At 42.8% G+C, this 24076-nt stretch overlaps 1 protein-coding gene across 4 annotated transcripts in view; it reads right to left on the bottom strand.

The window, feature by feature from the left end:
* Nucleotides 1-24076, bottom strand: part of EXOC3L2 (exocyst complex component 3 like 2) — a 457018-nt gene that overhangs the window by 114719 nt on the left and 318223 nt on the right. For all 4 annotated transcript variants that reach the window (XM_069207753.1, XM_069207755.1, XM_069207754.1 and 1 more), the window contains exons 5-6: nucleotides 23449-23559; nucleotides 11364-11464 (exon numbers count right to left, since the gene is read on the bottom strand). In XM_069207753.1, coding sequence (XP_069063854.1) covers nucleotides 11364-11464; nucleotides 23449-23559 — 212 coding nt within the window. The remainder of the gene's footprint in view (nucleotides 1-11363; nucleotides 11465-23448; nucleotides 23560-24076) is intronic.

Genomic DNA, 24076 nt, shown 5'->3' with positions numbered 1-24076 from the left:
TGGAGGGAGAATAGCAAATCTAAGCCCCCTCCACCCCGAAAGTACAACACTTTCCCTACAGCTGTTCAGATTGGAGTGGGAATAGTAAATCTGACCCCCCACTGTCCAAAACTCTCTCTGATGTTGTTCAGATTAGAGTGGGAATAGTGCATTTAACCCCTCCTATGCACAACACTTTCCCAAATGTTGTTTACATTGGAGTGGAAATAGTAAACTGAACACCTCCAAAGTCAAACACTTCCTGTGTTTTTGCTTACACTGGAGTGGGAATAGTAAATCTAACCCCTCCAAATTCCAACTCGTTCCGTACCTCTGCTCAGAATAGGAGTGGGAATAGTAAACAAACCCCTTCAAGGGCCAACACTTTCCCTACCGTTCCTTAGATAGTATAACTAACTGTGAGAAATTGGGTTATTGGTTGAGGGAGGTGAATCCCTACTCAAGCAACAGCCACAATCCTTGTCAGGGTGACCCGCAAAAAGTCACTATATTAACCTGTGCTTAATACTCTGGTAGCTTGGCACAAAAACACTCAGGCTTAATTTGGAGGCAATGTGTAAAACATTAATGCAGCATCTAAACAGTAATAAATTGATAACAGAATACAGGAAAAGTCCCACACCAATTTAATAAAATAGAGTAAAATGTAATACATTATTTTACATTAAAATGACATAAATCCAATTGATATAGTGGGAGATGTGCAATTTTAAGGTCTTCAGGTAGGGACAGTGCTTAAAAGCGCAAAGCTCCACTTGCAGTTGCTAAGACATGTGAGCGTGGGAGAAAGTCAAAAATTCAGGACGACTGCGATGGAGTGCAGGTCAGATACCAATTTAGAAAAATAGAGTAAATTTTAATACATTATTTGAGACAAAAACAACAAAAGTCCAATCTGTAGAACTGGAGAATTGCAATTTTAAAGGTTTAGATAGAACTAATACAAAAAGGCGCAAAGCACCAATCTGTCACCAGGACAGCACAGGCCAGGCAAAGGACCAAGATTGCCTCAGTGAGGATTGTCCCGTATTTCCTTTGTGCATCTGTGTAGCATTGCTTTGCCAGGCATCACATTGCTCAGTGTTAGTTCTGATGAAGCTATGCAACAAGCCTTTGTGGCGCTCTGCATCACTCTGCATCATTTCCATTAAGCTGTGTGGTGAGGTTTCGTGGGGGTTTGGGTTGCCTCGTATTGATTCTGATGAGGCTGGTAGCCGTGCAGCAAGGCTTTGCGTCACTTGGCTTCTGTTACAAAACAGCTTCCAGCTATGCTGCGAGGCTTTGTGGGGCTTCACTTCGCTTCGTGGAACCTTTAGTTAGGCCAGGAGGAGTCTCTCTGATGCCAGCCAAGGGCCCAGTGCCTGGGGAGGCACCAATTGATGATCAGGAACTCAGTCCAGCAGAGGCCAGCAGGGCTCAGACAGGTCGCATTGCATGTCCAGGCATGCCCAGTGGAGCAGGTCTACTCGGCAGCTGCAGGAAGGTCTCTGGAGTTGTCTTCCCTGTAGTTCAGAACAGAAGGTCAGTGAGCCAAACCTTGGTGTCACTCAGGTAAACTGGGATGAGGGGAGCAGGACCAGCCTTCCTTCTCAGACAGCAGGGCAGTCTTCAGGCAGCAGGGCAGTCCAGAAGTGGGAATAACCCCTCCGAAATCCAACACTTTCCCTAGAGTTACTTAGATTGGAGTGGGGATAGCAAATCTAACCCCTCCAAAGTTCAACACTTTCCCTGTTTTTGCTAATGCTGGAGTGGATATAGTAACTATCACCTCCAAAGTCTCATCACGTTTCCTATCATTCTTTAGATTAAAAAGGGAATAGTAATTCCTCCAAAACCCAATACACTTTCTGATTTGGCTGACATTGTCAAAATACTCAGGGCCTCATTAGGAGTTTGGCAGTCCAACAGCCAGACTACCAATACAACGGTGGGTAGGCAGCCGCCAAGCCGGTAGCCTCCCCACCACTGTATTACAAACTCCCTGCTGAGCCGGCCAGCAGTCACAGTGCAGCTGCATTGGCTCTGCTCTCAGGGAGCCATGGCAGACAATGCACAATTTGAATGTGCTGACAGGGGGGCTATGCCATGGGCCTGAGCAGTGCAGGGGCCCCCCTGTGGCCCAGTCCCTGCCTTTCCGCCAGCCTTTCCATGGTGGGGTACCTGCCATGGAAAAGCTGGCGGAAAGGCTAGTCGTAATCAGCACGGTGGTGCCGAACTTGGTACCGCCATGGTTGACCACAACTTGCAACACCACCAACCAATTGGGATCCATGATACTGGTGGTGGCGGTTTACTGGCAGTCTGACTGCCAGCATGATAATGTGGCAGTCTGACCACCATCTCAGGTTTGGCAGTCCATGGACCGCTGTACTTGTATTGAGGGCCTAAGTCTGACTTCCTAAAAGTCCAACACTTTCTTCTGTGATGTTTATTTTGGATTGGTATTATTTTTTATTAATTTTAATTTGTATTATTCAACTCATAAATTATTTATTTAAATTTTATTTGGATTTTATTAATTTTGTTTTCAATTACATGTGCTATATATTTGTTATATATTTGTTTGTTATTTTTGTAATTATTATTAATAATTTCAATGCATTTTTAAAATTGTTTAAATATCATTTTTATATTTTAAAATGTATTTATATATTTATTTTACATTAAAAATTAAATCTGTTTTTATCATATAATAATTAGTTTGTGTTTTAACATTTCAATTATTTACAAATAATGTTATATATACATATTTATATATACTTATGTCTAACATTATTCTGTTACATAAACTTTTTGTTTTGCTACTTTGGTCATTTACAAGCACATTATGTAAACTCAATAATTTTGTTCATAATATTTTTGACACAACATTCTTGTGTTGTGATATTTTTGTAGACGATGTTGAGTAATAGAACCATGGAAACATGGCTAAGCAGGAATAAAAAAACAAAATGATGTCAAAAAGTGCCATAATATAGTCCAAACAACTTTGCCTAAACTGCTAAGTGGACCCAGGTATTATATGATGTCCCCAGCTATTTCTGGTATTTCACATAAAGTGTCTTCTGATAAAAACCACTTTACATGTTGGATTTCTGAGCCGATACATGCAATATTAAAGTCAAACTAAGGATCAGGATGCAATATGCTTGTTTCTAAAAATCCGGAATTGTCTGAGAGAATGGTATATCACCTGGCGTCACCTCACAAGATAGCTCAGTGAACTGAATGAATTCTGCTACAACATAGTAATCTGCAGGTCACAAGTTCAAACCCTAGCAAAGCTGACTCACCCTACAATCTGTACATAGCGGTTAAATTGAGTACAATTAAATATTATTACTTTAACACCTGTTATGTACTTTATAATAAAATAAGTTCTTATTATGCTTGTTTTGTGTGACATCTCTGTTGGGATGGAGAAGTACTTGGCATGGTAATGGACCATTGCCGTGAGTGCCCAACTCTACTGATTTCTGGATCCCTAATGCTGATTTTTGTTATCATAGTGTTGGAAATTGGGTTTTTCGTTGGCAGTCAGGTTACCCTCTGTCCAAGCAAGAACCCTCACTCTAGTCAGGGTAAGTCACACACAATCCAAATTTAGCCTGTGCCCACCCTCTGGTAGCTTGGCACGAGCAGTCAGGCTTAACTTAGAAGGCAATGTGCAAAGTATTTGTGCAATAAATCATACAATACCACCATATAGCACCACAAAAATACACCACACAGTGTTTAGAAAAATATATAATATTTATCAGGATATTTGTAGGTCAAAACGAATAAAGTTGCAATGTGAATTTGTAAAGATATCACTGAAAAGTGATATAAAGTGTCTTAGGTCTTTAAAAAACAAACAAAGTCTCTTTCAAGCACAAAGTACCTGGTTTGGAGTGGAAAATCTCCGCAAAGGGCTGCAGAAGAAGAGGTACATGGAAAAATAGTGTGTGCGTCGATTTCTCCCCAGCACACACGGACTTGCGTCGTTATTTTTCACGTGGGGAAGTCGTGCGTCTTTTTCAGGCACGCGGACAGTCTCTTTCTATGGGTCGCAGGGATTACCAGATGTCCCGGGTCTGTGCGTGGATTCTCCTGCTTGTTTTCCATCTGTGCGTCGTTCTGCGGGGCTGTGCGTCGAAGTTTCGCTCTCACGGCAGGCGTCACATCGATTTCCACTTTGGAAGTCGGACAGCGTTGTCCTTGCGAGGCCGTGCGTCGAAGTTCCGGTCGTCCCGAAGGGGTCGCGTCGATCAGCGTCGGTGTGCGGCGTTTTTCTCGCCGCAGAACAAGCTGTGCATCGAACATTTCGGCGCACGAAGCGTCCAAGTGAAAAAGAGAAGTCTTTTTGGTCCTGAGACTTCAGGGAACAGGAGGCAAGCTCTATCCAAGCCCTTGGAGAGCACTTTCACAGCCAGACAAGAGTTCAGCAAGGCAGCAGGCCAACAGCAAGGTAGTAGTCCTTTGTAGAAAGCAGACAGGTGAGTCCTTTGAGCAGCCAGGCAGTTCTTCTTGGCAGGATGTAGTTTCTGGTTCAGGTTTCTTCTCCAGCAAGTGTCTGATGAGGTAGGGCAGAGGCCCTGTTTTATACCCAAATGTGCCTTTGAAGTGGGGGAGACTTCAAAGAGAGGCTAAGAAGTGCACCAGGACCCCTTTCAGTTCAATCCTGTCTGCCAGGGTCCCAGAAGGGGGTGTGGTAGTCCTTTGTGTGAGAGCAGGCCCTCCACCCTCCCAGCCCAGGAAGACCCATTCAAATGCAGATGTATGCAAGTGAGGCTGAGTACCCTGTGTTTGGGGTGTGTCTGAGTGAATGCACAAGGAGCTGTCAACCAAGCCCAGCGAGACGTGGATTGTAAGGCACATAAAGATTTAAGTGCAAAGAAATGCTCACTTTCTAAAAGTGGCAATTCTAGAATAGTAATATTAAATCCGACTTCACCAGTCAGCAGGATTTTGTATTACCATTCTGGCCATACTAAATATGACCTTCCTGCTCCTTTCAGATCAGCAGCTGCCACTTCAACAATGTATGAGGGCAGCCCCAATGTTAGCCTATGAAGGGAGCAGGCCTCACAGTAGTGTAAAAACGAATTTAGGAGTTTTACACTACCAGGACATGTAACTACACAGGTACATGTCCTGCCTTTTACCTACACAGCACCCTGCACTAGGGGTTACCTAGGGCACACATTAGGGGTGACTTATATGTAGAAAAAGGGGAGTTCTAGGCTTGGCAAGTACTTTTAAATGCCAAGTCGAAGTGGCAGTGAGACTGCACACACACAGGCCTTGCTGTGGCAGGCCTGAGACAAGGTTAAGGGGGCTACTTAAGTGGGTGGCACAACCAGTGCTGCAGGTCCACTAGTAGCATTTAATCTACAGGCCCTAGGCACATATAGTGCACATTACTAGGGACTTATGAGTAAATTAAATAGTCCAATCAGGTATGATCCAAAGTTACCATGTTTAAAAAGAGAGAGAGCATATGCACTTTAGCACTGGTTAGCAGTGGTAAAGTGCGCAGAGTCTAAAAGGCAGCAAAACAGGGTCCAAAAAGCGGACTCTTAAGGCTAGGACTGCTTGTGGGGCATATCCTGGATGTTACCAATTGTGAATAGGAAATAATCACTATTGTTTACGTGAAGAGGGAGTGGGACAAGGAATCACCAAAGAAACATTTGAGCCCTGACCTCAAAGGGAACTGGGTAATAGTTTGTGTATGTAGCATTCTTCCTTTATGTGGTATGCTGAAGAAATAAAATACTTCTCTTTTTCAAAAAAGTGAGTATTTGGCTGAGCAACAATATATTGCTGGTGCTACTCATATTTTGAATTGTAAGCCCTTATTCACTCTGCTGTAGCCACACTTCACCCCTGAAGGAGCCCTAGACTACTCAGCCATGTTACTACTCAGAGTCCAGTGCAGAAGGGGTACTTGGCCCAGTTGCTCAGAATCCATAGTTAGTCGGGCCCTGGTACACCAGGAGTAAAAGGCCTCAATGCCCACCTTTGGGCCCAGTAGCCCCTGAATGCTCTGTGGTCCTCTGGAAAGGTTTCTGCCACTGCTAACATGTTCAACATGATTTTACAGTTGAACGTAAACACCCAATTTATTACCCAAGGTAAAACCACCTACGACCAGAGCCCAGAACAGTTTAAATATGAGTTAAGGGTAGTGCTTGATGTGTTAAAAAAGTGTGACAGTGCCCAAAGCTATGCTCAGAAGCCCACGGGTGGTACAATTAAATGTAGGTGCGCCCAATACCACAGCAGATATTCTTAAATCCACCTCATGCCTCTTTAATCCACGATCAGATGCACCCTGCACCTTTAGCTCACTCTGATATCACAGACTCCTGTTTTTTTCTCTTTGTGATGGGTTTTCTGTCTTGCTCTTCTTCTGTCTTTCCAATTTGTGTGTTTTCCCTCTCTTGCTCCAGGGAGATGACTGATGTGGAAAAGTAGATGCTGCTTCCCAAAAATAAGGGCTGGTGGCCCCTTCAGGCTCAAATGAAGCACTGGATAAGGGACGTGTGCTCTGTTAACCTTGCTCTGTGATGGTTAGGTAATAAAATCACGGCTAGGTCGTGACCCTCTAACATGTGTCATAATAACTGACAGGTCTGTTTTTTGCAGCTCAAGCAAAGCGCTTATATATAAAAAAAAAAAAAAAAAAAGGCAACACTGACTCAAGATGTGACTATGCAATGTTAGAAGTGTCTTAAATGCATTCTTCCCACCTAGACTAGGATTTAATAGTACATTACTTTTTGGCACTTACAGTTTCACAGTTAATACCTTAAATTTGTGCTCACAAGTTCCAGAATACAAAGTGCTGTTTCCTTAAAATGTCACTCAGGGTCCACTGTCAAACTAAGCCAAAACATCATGTTCTTTAGGGGGTAGGAAAAGCTCAGAAGCAACATTAGACAATTTTGTTTTACTAAACAGGTGTCAAATGTATGAACCAACCTACCAGAAAATGGGCTTTAGAAATTACGACAAAAGAAAACAAATGTAAACAAAGAAGTGATGTCACATATAGAGTTTAGTATGGTAAATCTCCAAATGCAATGGCATCATTAAGCGGTTGATACTGTAGGTAGGACTGTGCTACTTTAAAGAGCCCTCCTAGGGTAAATCAATGTAGCATGTTTTGACCGGGTTCCTGACTCCCCAGTTGTGTGTTGCGTACATGGGAGTGGTTAGGTACATACAAGGTGGTTTAAACGTATTGGGGCCCTCGGTTGTTTGTAACAACTAGGACCTAAGGGCCCTTCATATGCTGGGATGCCTGCCTATATGTATCAACAAGGAGCCCACTGTGCTTCATGTTTTAGGATCCGTGGTTGTATGTATCAGCTATAACTGTAGAGTGCTTCATAGATTTTAGTGATTTCTCACTGTAGAAACTATTGTAAAGCCATGTAGATGCATCTGGTGTGAAAGCACACCAAGTGAATGGAGCGGAATGGATCCTTTGTGCCAGCGCTTAATTTGTGCTTCTTGTTTCCGGTGCTGAGCACCAGCACTTATTTTTGAGGGCCGGCGTTAATTCTTCTGCCTCAAGCATTTTATGTGAGCAAAAGACACATATGGGAAAGACGGATGAAGGGAAAAACGAAAAGGCGTCACAATGGGAGAAAGCAGAAAGCTGCATGAGTGAGCTGAAGGGGCATTGAATGCATGTAGATGGATTGAAGAGGCACAAGATGGTTACAGGATTACGCTGCCTCAGTATTCAGTGCTCGCACTTTTAAATGCAAGAGCCGCGTGTTTCAGAGGCGAACATTGGGCACGGCACCTTTTTATTTTCAAATTAAGCACTGCTTTGTGCTTACCTGACTAGGAAATTGGCACAGTTGGTTTGCTTTTTTAAATGTGAGTGGTCAGTTTGCTGAAGCCAAACAATACTTTCCAGATTTAATCTGATCCATAGTCAAGGATTTACCTTTTACTTGAAGTATCTCTGCACTCGTGCGGAGGATGGCTAGGAACAGAAGCAGGCCCTTAGCCTGTCCCTCCTGAATAGGGCAGGGACTATGCCCAAGTCTTGATGCAGCTGCCACCCAAAGAAGAAGGGAACACGATGGCCTGGTGGGTAGAGTCTCTGCCTTAGTTCAGCTCAGACCCCAAACTCAGCTGATATTCTGCTGCAGTGAGGATCTTCAATCAATGAAGACTGCCTAGAATGGGGACGATTGCTGCCTACCCAAATGAGCTCGAAGATTTCCCTGAGCACAGAGTCTCTTTACAATAATCTGCCAACTACAGACGAGATAGGTGTGGTAAAATGAGCATCACTACAGCCGAACTCATCTGACTTTTCACCTCACTCTATATTGCAGAGCAGTGTTCTGTGCTGAAGCCAAGACAGCGATACTACTACCAGTAGTGCCCAATTCCATGACCTCCCCTGTGCCGTGCACATCTAACGCTCGTGAAGTGTCTTACGCTGCTTTGCAACTTGCATGCAGAAAAAATAGTATCTTGTGATCTGTCCGAGGTAGAAACAAAAACATTGTCAAGCGTGAAAATTATGCACCAGATTATTTAAGCAGCGAGTACAATAACCTAATAGAAGGGAAGCGCAGCACCTGCACATCCGCAGCCAGTACACTTTGGATCAAATATGCCAAAAGAAGTAGCCAGTGATTTTAATAGAGCTGTAGATCTAGGCTGGGATCTAAGAGGACTAGACCAACGAAGACACAAATGTAGTCAATTGTGGTTATGTCTTAAAAAAAACACTAACAAAGTTCCTAAATCCACAAATTAAACATGTCTGAGGCCTTAGAGGCCTGCAGACGCCAGCTATGTTTGTGAATCAAAGCTTCTCCCACTCAAGGTATATTCTCCTTGCCAATTTATTCTCCTCATATCATGAAATTGAGCCATCTAAATTGATTAACTAGCGCCTAGAGGTGTTGCTCTAACATCCCCAAATCCTCAGCCAGTCTGAGAAGGGGATCGTTTAAAAAATATATAAAAGAGCTACTACCCAATTCAGTCAGCAGGAGAAATACTTGATATATTACGCTGTCTGTTGGCAGACGTGTCATGTTTCTGCTTAGCATGAAGGTAGTTTTAGTACGCTAGACCGTCCCATTACGGCCCACCCCTATAACAGCAAATTTCCGGAAACCTCCCCAAACCTTCGCCAGGAAAACCCACGCTATCTCCATATTGTGCATTAGAATAGAAGCACTATTTGAAATAGTCTATTTCTGGGCGGCCCCATCCGTCTTGTAGTTTTTAGAGGCACTGCTAATGTGCTCTGGGGATGCGCAAGTATTCCTAGAGCTCTATTTTCGCTGCTCCGTTGAAGGCTCCGCACTGCCATGTTTCCTCCCGGCTCTTGGGCCTCTCCAGCACCTCCCTACGCATTGAACATAAGTGTCGTTCCGCTAGTCCCCGGAGACAGCGTGAAGGCCTCCGCGTTTTCCTCTGAAAGGAAACCCATGTGTTTATTTGTGATTGTTCAGGTTTCGGCACACGGCAGATAAAGCAGTGCCAAAAGAGATTATAGCGCTTCAGCCATCAGAGGCTGGGAGGCGAGATCGGCAATTGGCGCTCAAGCCTGACCTCAGTGGGGAGGTTTCACTAAAGCTAAACCACCCATGGACACCAGGAGGGGGCACTGTGCTATGTTGTCTTTATTGTACAACAACTAGCATGAAGTATTGTTGCTGTCTCTGCCTTGGTCTAGCTCTACGTGTGCACCTAAGGACAAGACCCCTCAGCAACCCTGTGAGCAGAACCCTGTAGTGAAGTTTCATAATCAATTAACTGGATGAGAACATAATGTGTCTTCTCATATATTCTACTTGGTTCACTCTATAGAGCCACTTGGCATTGAGCACAGATGTCGGCAAAGGTCGGTGAAAGCTCAGGCATTGTCTTATCCAAAAGTAAATGAACAAACGCTGTAGCGCTATCCCTGCATGATCATCTACTCGGCGTTTTGCAACTTGTTTGATCTGCTAGTGTAAGGAATGTCAAAAGCTCATCCAAACTAGGTTTAAGGACTATGAAGATATCTGTAAGGATGGGGCCTGCATAAAGGTTATTTTACACTCTTTTCACCAATCTGGATAAAAGTACTTCCCCCAGAAAAAAAGAAGAAACCTCCTGCCATGCACATCCTATCGGGCCTTCTACAGTTCTGGCAGCAGTCTCCCCAACAGTATCTGAAAAGGCCCACTATAATGAATTGAAATCCATTTCAACTAGTACTTTGCTCAGTCTTTTCAGCTGTAGCTGTAATTCAGCTGATACATAAATCATCTAAATCTGACAACGTCCACTTATCACAGGATCGTGTCTCACTATTGATACCAACTTTGGCCTATTGTCTGAATCCAGAAGTCTGTTGATGGATCTGATTCAGGTGAATGGGCATCTTTCTGCAAAATTGGAGAAACCAGCCATCAAATACAAATTGCATCTACAACGACAGCTGGCCAAAACCATACACACACATCAGGCAACTGACAGATATCATTCTTAATATGGCATTGAAGACAACAAGCAATGCTTTTCTTAATTTCTCATTGTTATGGCCTTTGCCTTCTTGAAAACGAATGAGAATGCCCCCTCCCCTCTTTATTGATGCACTGCCCGGGTTCAGGGGAAGAAATCTCTGTGTTTCCTGGCCTGGCCCTCTAGGGAATGAACATTAAAATCGTGCATCTTAAACTCACTCCTGCTTCTCTTCCAAGCCATAATATTTTGGCTGTGAGGAGTGCAGCATAAAAAATACAGATATTGCACTTATATATATCTGGCCTGCCCAGGATTACTAACATGAACAATCAATGCTCCCCACCATGGACCTGTGCTGGGGCCAGCTCATGCCCCTGGTGCGAACCACACCATTGGCCTATGGCCTCTTCCCCGTACACCCTTGACATAGACACTTTCTGATATTTATTAATCAAGTAATTGGTGGCCATTGTTTTCTGATGATCCATCCAACACTATGTTTTACCATCTTGGAGAATTTCAGGATGTCGCTCCAGGCTCCTCTTTTCCATTTCTCCTGGCACCACTCAGCAATCTGGACGGCCTTAAAGTAGTATTATGAACAATACAAATAATAAACCAACACCATCTATGATGTTCAACAAAGCTGGGGGAACTAAATTAATAAATGTTATCAACACAGGATTTAACATACTTTTTGTATTTTAACTTTCCCAACACAAAAGGACAATATCGAATAATTATAAATTCATCAAAAAAAATATTCTCTGAAAGAGCTACCACAACCCCATAAAGAAATAACTGGAAGGCAAATAATAATGTTTTCTTTGCTCATGTCACATCCACAACTTACAAGTGTGGGCACAGGCATGCACTTTTACCTTTTTAAGAAGTCGCTCAAAATTTTCAGACAGCAATCAGCTATCCGAGCTCCAAATTCTGAGGTGATAGTGGGAGCTCGATCAACATGAACTCGGAGTGCCTGCCAAGGAAGGAAAGGAAAATACTTTAATAAGAAGTCTTTTGTTTTCCTCCAGTGCACTTCCGAACAGGCTGCATCTTCGGTACACTTTTTTTGATCCTTAGGATACAGACACTACCAGCTATTGGTGCAATGCGTATTTACTATAAAGGCATTTACCTTGTCAGATCAGCAGGATTCATTATAATGTCCATACCCATAAGCCACCTCATGCCTTCTAAAAATATCCACATTTAAAACTGCATCCAGCGGTTAGGAGGTAAGCTAATGAAGGAATTCCAGTGAATGTGTTCACCTAAAACATTTGTTAATGACAAATATCAATCATAAGGTCATTTAGGGAAATTGTGATCCTTTGAATAATGGGCTAGACTTTCAACTAACAGATTAATTCTCATTAGGTATATTTAACATGCACAGCTTAAGAGTTGTCTTAAGGGACCTTGAGGGTGCTGTACCTTCTGAAGGGGCATCCCTAGTACAGACAAAGCTCCTTTAAACTGCACCACTCCCTGATGCACGTCATTCATGGCTAGCCTAGTAACCCTGCAGTATGCAGTATGAGAGCGTGTCGTACTTGGACTCCCGCTCCTGTGCAAGATTGCTGGTTTAGGGATGACAACACTTTTGATTGTTGGCAACTAGGCCAATCCTACAAGAATTAGCAACTGTCAGACCAACCCTCCCGGCTCGCAAGCAGTACCTCACCAAAAACCCAAACAACAAAAGGTGATTTCTAGCAGCCTTTACGCATGGACCCTAGAGTGCAACATCTCAGGGGAGTCGTGGTGGAACAGAAGTTACCCTTTTCTCATGTTAGCAATAAGTCTCAGTCACACACAGGCAATGAAGGAGATGTAGGAGAGTTTTCAATAGGTTTATTGAAAAGACTGCAATCAGTGGTAAAATGCATGAGCTACAATGACTAGGATAACTAATAATAAAAGAAGCATGATTGTGAGATGAGAGCCGTGAATACAAAGACCCCCACCAATTTACAATAACCATGAAAAGTGAAATCCCTAGCATAGAGAACCTAATCCCTAACCTCACGAGAGCTAGGTGTGATAAATCTAATGTGCCAGTACCATTTCCATGAGAAGCATCCCCCAACCCTCGTTACTTTGGAATGTGATCTCTAGATCAGACTCCATGGTGACATGAAGACTGGGTCTGCATCAAGGCGATGTCCAGCACAGGTGGCGTCAATAGCATCTGGTAGGAATCCCTCTGATAACCCTGCCTGTGTGAGGTGAATTTATACAGACCATGTAGGATCCCTGACACAGGTATATGTTCCAAAACAACAGATAAGGAGGCATACTTGTGACAGCAATTATGTAAACAATCCTGACAAGTGTACATTATGTTCCTGTCACCCATAAGTGAGAAGAGGGTATGATGTGCCTACCTACGTTCATCACTTGATTATGATGCTGATAGTGACAGCTTTAAACAGTGGCGCTGACAATGCTAAATGAAAACATCTCTCTAACTATAACCACTGCAGCCATTTTATAATAAATAATAAAATAAATGGGCTAAAACAGAGCAAATTAAGTAAGTTAAAATTCACTAGGTGGCAGGGGCACAGGCCTGCAAGCCAGAAGGCTAAGCTAAACTCCTGAGTCCCATTAAAACTAAATAGGATCCACTACAAGCACTTTGAAGCCTCACTGTGGCAGAGGATGGTGTCTCTGTACATCTCTACTCCTCCACTTCATGGGCAGAGTGGAAAAGATTGCTGAGTTCAGTCTGAGTTCTAGTGCAGCTCCAGTTAACATGCATGGCAAACAAGAGGCAATTACCTGACAGGGTGGGTGCCTAGAAGAGCTGACCTGATTCCGAGGTCTAAGTGATTCCCAGGGTAGGCTTCAACAAGTAAAGGAACAGGGTAACCGACTCTGTTAGGTGACTCTTTTACATCACTCAATTTTTCCAGAGCCTATCACCTGGGCGAGGGAGATTCGTCAAGTACACACAGACACCACTGGACAAAAGAACCTGCTTTAGAATGGGACTGTCTGCTGCACTTGGAGTCTCCCTTCATAAGGAAAGTGGTAAGTACAATCTGAAAAGCTCCTTTCTCACTGCTGGACACTTCATTTCCTGCTCCATATTACAGGACGATACAGCACAGAAGGTAAAGGCAGGGAAAGTAAAAATAAATAAATAAACAGCAGCGAACAAGAGCAGGGTGCTCCCCTGTTCGTAAAAAGGAGAAAACAGGGGCTCGTGAAAACTTTTGGTGTAAAAACAAAAACAACAAAAAAGCATTTGCAATGCAACGGGTCTCGCATATCTCCGAGTTAGAGCTATTAGCAGTTGTAAACTCCCAACCGGACTTTTCTTACCACATTAAATGGAAAAAAAGAGCGCGGTTGCGCTGCTACAGTTCACTCGTAATGAAACCTATCGGCAAAAGTGCAATTATCTACGTAACCGGCAAAAGTGCAATTAACTATGTAACCGGCAAAAGTACAATTAACTATGTAACAGGGTCGATGTCATGCAAAGCGCTCTACTTCTGCCCAGCGAGATCGTGCTGTGAAAAAAAAGAAAAAGTAGTCCACAAACCAGACCAAAAACAGCGAGCCTCGTATGTTTTCAGTACTTGCCCGCTGCGCTCGAGGGGGGCTAACCACCGGAAAAGGCATGAGGTTTGCATGACTTGCACTAATGAAAGTAAGCAGATTTAAAAAGGCAAGCCCACGAACCAATGAAAGACACTGACGTGACATGGACGGGGCTCCAAGTCCTTTTCTAAGTACTACAGTGTCGCGCATGTTAGCGCATACTCGACACTAAAAAAAAAAGTGAGACAGCTGAGCACGCTCTACACACAGCACACTCATTATCAGCATGATTTTTACTTAATGCAGATCCTGGCAGAGAGCGCCCGGCCCATGGGGCGATAGGGGGCGCTATAATGTATGACTAATGCACTTTAGTGCAGTGACGCAGACACCAGCACTAAAATACTGATAGTCTGTGCTTTCAAAAAGAACTGATCTCTGATCCAGAATACATCCTACTGTAGCCACGATGACAAGAAAACTGCTGTCGCAAAAGTAATATGGCGCAGCTGAGGAAAGCCCACAGGTTCCCAGGACTTCCAAATACGTCCAGTATTCTTTAGCCTCGGAATGCTGTGATACCAAAATGTCCATTTTAATCTACTCAGATGAACAAGAGGGATTCTTAAACCATTAAAAAAAAATTCTTCAAAGCAACAGACTTTTACAAAAATAGTGGGGCATCTGAAAATGCTGTAATAATTAAGACATAATGGAATACGTGGATTTTTTTTTTAGCATTTTCAGTACGTTTTTGCTCGAATATTGAAAAAGCTTATGAAAATTCGACAAATAATATAACTGTTGGATGGTGAAGGTAATGTGTTTGTTTTAAGAATAAATCCAAACAAAATCAAAAACAGCTTACCATACATTACAAACATTCAAATGAGATATTTTTCCAAAACCGTACCAGGGGTCCAGTTGGAAGAGCTGACAATCATCATACACTCAAAAAAAACCAACAAAAAAAAAAACCACGAAATCTATTCTATTATGTCAAGAAAGGCAGGTTCGGCAAACTAGGCACAAAATTCTGTCAAATCAGAATATCGTGTCTGAATTAGAAATCTTAGTTCAGAAAAGGAGGCCTATGACGATATCACCTCTGTTACTGCTTCTTCATGGATAACATTCCTTCTCAATCACAAATGTCCGTTATGTTCACCATCAAGTGTAAACTAGTTCACATTAGCTGAAGTCACAGGTAGTAGATGCGGGACAGGAGAGGAATACACATCCCTAGATGTGTTATGTGCTGATCGTGACACCAGGTGTCTGTTGTAAAATATTCATAGATTTGAGGCAATGTTTGGCAACGTCACTGAAGTTACCCACGGCACCTCGGAAAAACCAAAGGCGAACCTATACCCAGTAGAGGCGATCGTTATGATTAAAAGCAGAGGAGTTGTGGTTACGAAGCAACGGCTGCAGCCTTCAATGCCGACCCACAGGAACTGGAATCAGAAGAGGCATGCGAGAGGGAGTTGTGAAAAGTTCAAAAGAAATACGGTGACACAAACTCGAAAAGTCAACAAAGTCTGTTCCATAGTGCTTTTACATCACCTGTGACCTCATGTACGAGTCCTTGTAAGCTTTTACTAATAAGCGTAGATAATAGAGGGATCGGCCCTTCTCTGAGAGGGTTAACTCACCAGTACCGCCCTTTCCATCCTCACCTACCATACGAATGAGCAAACGCTGTTACTGCTCTACACGGAATCTAGTCATGTCCTGTGAAACAAATGCATAAGCCCCCTCTCGTGAAACTTCGAGGAAGGTAGTAGTGGTAGTGGTGGTGGGGGGGGCGGGCCATCGGAAAACACTTTGCAGGTGATAGTTTCAGAGGTACAAAAGTATGTAACTGACAAAAGCCGAACGGTAAACATAGTGATGTCATAACAAACGCTATTAGTGGCCAATAAGCTATTTTTGCATTTAAAAAAAATATATTCCACTCCTAGCGACAAGGTGGCAAAATATGCAAGCATTTAAATGATCGAGTCCTAAACACATTAAACTGTGAAATAATTTTACTAGCCTCTATCTTGAACAAGCGAGATCAGGCTGCGAAAATAGAGAAAAAGTAGTCCACAAATACAGCGAGCCTCGCATGTTTTCAGTACTTGGTCGCTGCGCTCAAGGAGGGCTAACCACCGGAAAAGGCATGACATATGCGTGCCTTCCACTAATAAAAGCAAGCTGATTCTAACAGGCAAGTCCATGAACCAATGAAAGACACTGACGTGACGTGGGCGGGGCTCCGAGCCCTTTTCTAATTCCTAATGCGTCTCACTAGCGATACGCATGCGCAAGCGCATGCGACGAAGGCTCAACCCTAAAAAAGCAAAAGAAACGTGAGGGATACAAGATGTAAAAGTGAAAACGAGGAGAAGCGGAGCACTTCCACAAAAAAATGTAAAAGGAATACTTAACGCCCTCAATCACACATCCCCTCAGCCACTGTAGCTGTTTCTCGAGGGATTAAAGAGGTAACACAGAAAGGGCAGACGCCACGAGGAGACAAAAAAAAGTACTGTGGGTGTGGAGAAATAACACCAGTGTCACCAAAATCATTGGCATCATACACGCATCGGTGAGCTACTGCTGTGAATAGCCTTAGAACTGAGGAAAGCATATAGCTTTCAGTCAGAGGCGCTCTCTCTATCTCCTTGGGTGTTATTTGGGTGATCAACAGAGCGCCAAAGAAAACTACCCTTCCACAGCAACTCTTTCTCTGTCATTCCAACCCCTGAAGGTAACGGATAAAGCTCAGCCCCGCACACCAGCCCCATGCAGAAGTTTCTCTGATTCTCACAGGAACAGCATTAGGTCATTCAATAGGAAAAGTGGGACCCAAAGTGATTCCCAAGTCAATTCACTATCTATGTTCAAATTCTGACTAGGCCTTCAACTGTTGGCTTCGGGGTGTGATGCTATTAATTGTGTTTGACCAATGACTTTGTGTTTCACCACTGCGCATATTAGTTGCTCAATGTTCACCAGTAGCACATTATATGTTTTGTTCAGTTTAGCTGCCTATTGGCTTTGACATGGCATTAGCCATTACATTCTGTATTCAGTTTAGCTGCCCATTGGCTTTGACATGACATTAAACATTACATTTGATATTTAGGTTAGCTGCCTATTGGCTTTAACGTGGGGTTAGACATTGCAGTTGAGACATTGCAGATGAGCTGTGTTTTTCCAAGCTGTGTTTTTCCACAAGGTGGACCAAGCTGTTTTCTTCACATCAGACCTTAGCTGATAAGAGCATGTAGATTTTGTGTTTACCTCGCAATCCAGTCTGAGAGCGAATGAGCTTGGAAGAATTGGCCACTCTCCAGGGTTCTTCGGTTCTCACATTGAGTTTGCTTTTAAGGAGGACTCTGGGCTACAGCAGGGGTAGATTGAATCTGCTTTGACTTCAGACAGGAGTTAGACGTCAGTTGCCTGTCTCCCGTTTGGGTAGAAAATCTCTTTCTCGCAGTTGACCGGAGTCATCAACTTGCAGACCCCAGAAAGATGAAGCTGAATATAGGCCCTACAGCCTTGCCCATACGGTGATTAATTTTGACTTTTATGCTTTGCTTTGAAGTTATGCTATAATATAATCACATCTATTTGCTGTATACATTGCAACTGAGAAGTACTTTGATAAATTTTACTTTCATTGCTGCGACTACTTTTGAACGTGTGCTTCCAATCTACTAATTTCGTCTCTCAGGAACCTCGTGTTGGAGAATTAATAACAATAAATGTCTTCTTTAAACTCAGAAGTACATTCCAGAGAGGTTCTGTAAGCTCGGTTATGAGATAAGGGCAGGAAAGCACACGGGGCTTCTCCCATATGCAGCCTCCGTCGCCTCGGGTTCCTGGCTGTGACTCCAGTTCTGCAGTGAGAATGGGAGGACCAGTACCTCGCAAGAGGTAGTTTGCATACCAGGGTGAGTTCCTCAGGTGTGGCACCAATGCAAGGGTATATCCTCATCTGCTAGGTTGTGCTGATAGAGGTGGTGAGGCCTGTCTACTCTGGATCTCTTCCAGGTTGTGTCTGTACCACCTGGGATGTCATATTGTCAAGGACTTTGTTTTGTCTTATTTAGATAAAAAATCAAATCACACCAGCGACACCTCAGTCCCTGTGTAATGTGCGGTCCAGTCAGGCCACTCTCAGTGCGCACCGGCAACCCATTCTACGCCTCCTATGCAGAAAATATCTATCATTTTGAGGTATTTCAGCAGCCCGTTTTTCTCACGACACACCTTTCTGTTGCACCAAAGCCGGCTCCCCAGGCGTTGCAGAATCGATTACTGTTCCATTGCACGTGGGGTTTATGTGCAAGGCCACTTGAGGGCCACGCCCACTAGCGCTGCAGGAGGGATCATGAACAAGATGTTCTCCGAGGGGACCAAGGGTCCCAGCGGAGGGCACGCCATCTCAGGAACACAATCCTTTTAGGGCACCCAGAAAAACAATACCGGCACGTATACATTGCTAATTTGTTTGCTTATGAAGCTCATAATGCAGCCTCAAAGAGCTGACATGGGAGAGGAAAGGCGCGGTCAGAGGAAGAAGAGTGTATGAGGACCCTTATAAATAGAAACACCTGCTCCACCATGCCCATGCATCACTGGCATTACTGGTGGCCAAAGCAGACAAGGCAGGGTAGCATGGGCAAAGGTGAGGCCAGGGTGCCATTAAATGGCGAGGGATAGAGGGGCAGTGCTAGACAAGAAGGGGGAAGGTCCTGAGAAAGTGATAAAGGCCTGGCAGAGAATAAAAAAGTCACGGTATGCTAATCTGACGGAGACAGAGAGGGAGAAGGTAAAACCAGTGACAGCAAGAGAGAGAGAGCACAAGAGAGAGCAAGGTGGTGCATGAGAGAGACAAGGAGGGTCTCAAACACATTTAAAAACGAACACCACTACCAACCAAATATAAAAGTGTGGCAAAGTGGTGTGCGACCCATTTAAAGCCTACCGATAGGATTAGCAGGACTGCAGTTCCAGACAGAAACACAGGGCTGATATCCGGCTGTGAACTAGGTCTTGTGCAGTTCTTAAAGAGTGCCCCCCTATGGTTTATTTCACTCCATCTCTTTATGAGACCTAACAGCGGTAACTCTTCCGTCACGTTGCATGTTCTGCCATGGATTCAGGTTTCAACGTGACTGTCTTTCACCTCCACTGCTCTATGCTGCGGATGCGGTAAGAGGACTGGGCAGCCTGAGGGAAGCCTTGGCATACTACCTGTGGTACCTGCCGAAGGGCCGCAGTAACACTACGCTCTCAAAGTTATGCAGAGACATGAGGCCTATTCTCCACTCAAATTTCCCATTCAGCATGTGACAGTGTACATTCTCGTCTACAAATCCCCCCACCTACAAACCTCTCTACTTCACAAGGGTCGGCCCAGAAAGTACCACTTAACTTAAGAGCAGACAAGCAATCCAGACAGGGAAGATTCCTAAATGGCCAAATTATTGTTATATACAGTATCATTTGGAGAGGCGCTTCCTTTCTGATCTCTAGCTCCAGCCTGTACATCCTTACACTAACAGTGTGTAGAAATCCATCTCTTGTGGCCTTAGGCCCAGATTGGCAGGTTACCTCTAGTAATCACTGTGGAGCATTTCCTCATTCTATTTTCTGATGCAGAAGTCTCAAAATTGACAACCAGTCTAAGATCCTCAGGACCCCACCTTTTTCAGCATCCCAATTGAATGGCAACAGGCCTAGACTACTGCGCTGCAGTGCACACCTGGGTAAGACTGTGTTTATTCTGCTCCTCAGTTTCAGTGCACTTACTTGTTTGTGTGCAATAACCCTTCCTTCCTGAATAAAGAAGTGTATGGTTATATTTCACGGTTGGGAGGGTTTGGGCGGAAGCCTGTTTCCTATTGTTGTGTCTGTGCACTGTCAGGATTGTGCCATTTCTCCTGTTGTGGATGCTCAGAGCAACCACCCTTGTATACTTGTGCCTGAACATAACTCCTGCATTGACTCTCTGTCACAGGGCCAGGACCCGTTTTAGGTCGAGCATAGCAGCACGCAAGCACTGCTTTTCTGACCTGTTTTAATCTATCTGGGCACTTTAACCATGCCCATCTCATGCCCATCACTTTCATTCTCTCCTGAGCTTGCCTTTCAAAAATACCTGGATGTCCTGGGTAAATGCTTTATGTTTGTCTCACCTTGAGGCTGGTTTGTTATGCCTTGCAGAGTGACCCTGTTACATGGATAAATGCATGATTGCTGATATACTTCAGAGAGTGCGAAATACTTTTTCCTTTTGTCTCTCCCCTTCGCGCTCCATTACAGCCATGGTGCTCACAGTGTAAACTCATATTGTTTTCTTTTATATCTACCCTTAGCACTCCATGGCAACCATGGCACTCACAGTGTGAACTTGAGCAGTGCTATTGGAGCGCTCTTCGCATTGTTTTTTTTTCACTCTCCTCTCTCGATACATAGCTTTAAAAAACACTTTTAATGTGTAAATGTGTTAAGTTAAAAACAGAGAAATCCTCAAAGTGGCTCTCCCGACACAGCGGGAGAGCTGATACTACAATATTCATTGCACTCTGAAAACTCACCCCATATTGCTTTGCTGGCATTACTTTTACAAAACATTTTAGCCATAACTCGGCCTGTGGTGTTTCTAGGCCAAAGGGACCATCTTCAAAAGATTCACAACGATGTGCTCTTTATATATACATCATCTCTGGGTCCTCACACTAGGTTAGTGGGGACCCCAAAATAATAACCTCTCACAGCATTTGTCTTTTTAAGCACTCTTTAAGGCTGGAACTTTTGTTTTACAGCTGGGAGTAGTTTGTGTTTTAAGGGCCTTGTTTGAAATAATATTCCAAGAGGCCTGCTAGCCTTTTACTTATATACAGGGCCACTAGAATTATGTGGCAAGAAAAGTCTAGTTATCAATTTACAATGGCAATAGCTCTAACTCAAGTAAATGCGTGCAAATGCTTGTTGAGAGCAGTTTTGAGACCTTCTTCCGTATGTATTCCTTTCTGTCAAGAGCAAAGCCTGCTATATGTGAAACAGAGGGCATTTAAAATATTTGTGCTCTCAGGCACTCGAAGGAGAAATGCATACAAGTGCATGAAAGAATAAATATTTATTTTTTATTATGGCTCTTCATTGTATGTCATAAAAGTGTACACATTCTTTCCCTGTGTCAGTGCTTCTCCTACAATCACTGTGAATGCCTCAATGCATTGGCCTCCCATTCCGAAAGGGCTGTATAAATAAATTGTATGTCTGTTTCTAATGATTATGCAGCACTACCATGCTGTGGACCATGCCTGAGTTTGGGTCAAATAATCATGAACGCCCATCAACCAAACAAATGCATTCAATATGAAAGGTAAGTAAAGCACAAGAGGACAAAGTCTTTCATAAGAACATGCACAGGACAAAGGCCTGCGTTTTACCGAAACATAGCATGCGAAAAAGAAAAGGCCTAGGGTAAAGAAAAATAATGAGCATATTTACAATAAGGTGGTGCAGCGCGGCATTGCGCCACAATTGGCAGCGCCACGCTGAGTCACTTTAGAAACACAGGAATGCACCTTATTAACAAAAATACGGTGCACCCGTGTTTCCCCCTGTGCTGGCAATAAATTTGCTGCCAAGCCCCAACGCAGCCACCCTTGCCTTATGGTGCAAGGATGGCTGCGATGCAGGGGAGATTTTTTTTGTGCAGGAAGGGACACCGACCTGCACAAAAACACTCTTCAATGGCGATTTGCTCTTTCTATGTGTGCTGCAGAATGCAGTACTCAAAGAAAGAGCAGAATATGAGGAGAAATGAAAGCAAAAAAAGTGGTTTAGCTCCGTCTTGTAACTATGGCGCAGTGCACAGCGCCACTGGAGCGTCACAAAAAGTGATGTTCCAGTGTCTCTAGGGGCTTGTAAATATGCCCTAAAGACTGGTAAGTACTGCGGGACTAGCACGATGTGTGTTCACTGTTTTGTCAACTATTGAAGTGGTGTAATTCAACGCACGGCAGTTTTGGTAAAGTGTGAGGCAGAAGTAGCAATTTGAAACAGGCGGTTTAAACCCACAATTGCAACCAGCAACGAAATGTAAACAAGATTTTTAACAAGCAAGGGAACCTTTTTTTACTGATTTGGGAGTTTAAAAAATGGTTTCATTTGTTAGAAAGTTGTATACATGGGTACAGTCATGTACATTTGAACACCAAGCCCAACTGTTTCTAAAGATAGGTTAAACAACGGCTGAAATAACTGCTTTAAGTTATACTCACGCTGACGAAATTAGGGCTGTTAACTAATAAAGTTATAACATTACTGAAAATTCAATGTCACTAAAAGTGAAAAAGGTGAAAGAAAAAATATCATCCTTACATTAAAAAAATTCGATTTTACTGGACTATAATTTCACAAATAGTGATTATTTATGCAATTTTACAGTATACTTGTATGTGTAAATAGTCTGTAGTCGTGCAGGCTGCATAAGATTTTCTGAGGGGGTAGCGTTTTCATGTTTGCCTTTACTTGAACTTAATTTACGATGTCTCAAGTCAATTGTATAGATGCGCCTAAAAAAGTGAGAAAGAAATACTTTCTGAAGTGATTCTCATTATCCTTGAGAAAATCTGCCAAATAAAAAATGCGCAAAAGCATGCCCTTTTTTATTATGAGATTCCTGACGAAAAGTAATGTTGCTGAAGAATACATTTCGGTGGGGGCGAAATGTGCATATTACACTGCAGACGTGTAGATTCTTAATTCAATAACACAGAACTAATGGAAAAATAACACCGCGCTACAATGCTATGTGCAGACACTTAGAGACATTTTATTTTAAAGTTGATTGTACTCTTGTTCTGCCTTGTCTAAAAAACAAAAATATTTGGCTTTCTTTGTTTTCAGTTGTGAAAAAATGTGAATCTTGGGAGTAAAGGCAAAGGTGTTAGAAACCTAAAGTACTTCTAAAAAATCCACTTAATCTTAACAGTGAACCGTAAAGAAACAAAATACTTTGCAAAAACCTTAACAGAATATAAAAGATTTTCTTTTAGCTGTGTTTTTTTTGTACTCTTATAACCTCATATTTTGCTTGTGGTTAATGTATAAGTAGTCTCTTAAGTTAATACCATTTTTTCGTTGCATACATGTTTTAATTTCAATTCATATTTTACCTTCATGATTTAAATAATCAATTCACACCATGGTATCATTACATTTGTCAGAAAGAATTTGCAGGCAAATGTGTCAAATTATTTTGCTGTAATAACATAAAGCTGACTTCAAGCCCCATCTTTTGTTATTTCATTGTGTTAGTTATATTCCAGGACTCCAATTTTTAGAATGGCTTGACATTCTTTGATCAGCTGCATTCTTATGCATTTCACTCACCGAGATCACTTTATGAGAAAGGCTGCTGAAGTATTCCTCAAGTTTTGTCTCTTGCCGCCACTTCTCCTCCTCAGCCTGAAGATCTTTAGTCACAGAGTTAGTGACTTTTGCCTGGAGCACAAAAAGAAAAGAAGAGATGAACTGCAAAGGATCACTGAACACTGCATGGGGTTTTCCCACGATGAATAAAAAACTTCTGATCAGGAATTGTATAAATGAAAGAGATGTTTTGCTCCACTGCTATAGTTTGCCTACGAAACATTTCATTTTATTTGTTCAACTAAAAACAAAGTACATGTTTATGGGCAGTAATTACTGTTCAAATAGGTAAATTGCGATTTGATTTTTCACACACTTTATATCGTCTACCAGTTACACTCTTTAATTCAACCAATACCAATACAAGCTTTATTTTGACTTTCGACAAGTCATAAAAGCAGCACATGAAACAAATCTTAAAATGTAAAATACCCATAAAAAATATGTTATAAATCACATAATTAAAAAACGTGGCAATAAATACAAAAAGTTAAAATAGAATAACATATTAGTCAGTGCATTGTAAATATTTTGGTGGCTGAGTTATCATCTTACCAGTCCACCCAAGGACTTTCGTACAATAATTATA

Source organism: Pleurodeles waltl, chromosome 9 (assembly GCF_031143425.1).
Source record: "Pleurodeles waltl isolate 20211129_DDA chromosome 9, aPleWal1.hap1.20221129, whole genome shotgun sequence".
Classification (NCBI taxonomy): domain Eukaryota; kingdom Metazoa; phylum Chordata; class Amphibia; order Caudata; family Salamandridae; genus Pleurodeles; species Pleurodeles waltl.
Note: the sequence above shows the minus strand (reverse complement) of the source record. Positions and strands in the feature narration are given on the sequence as shown.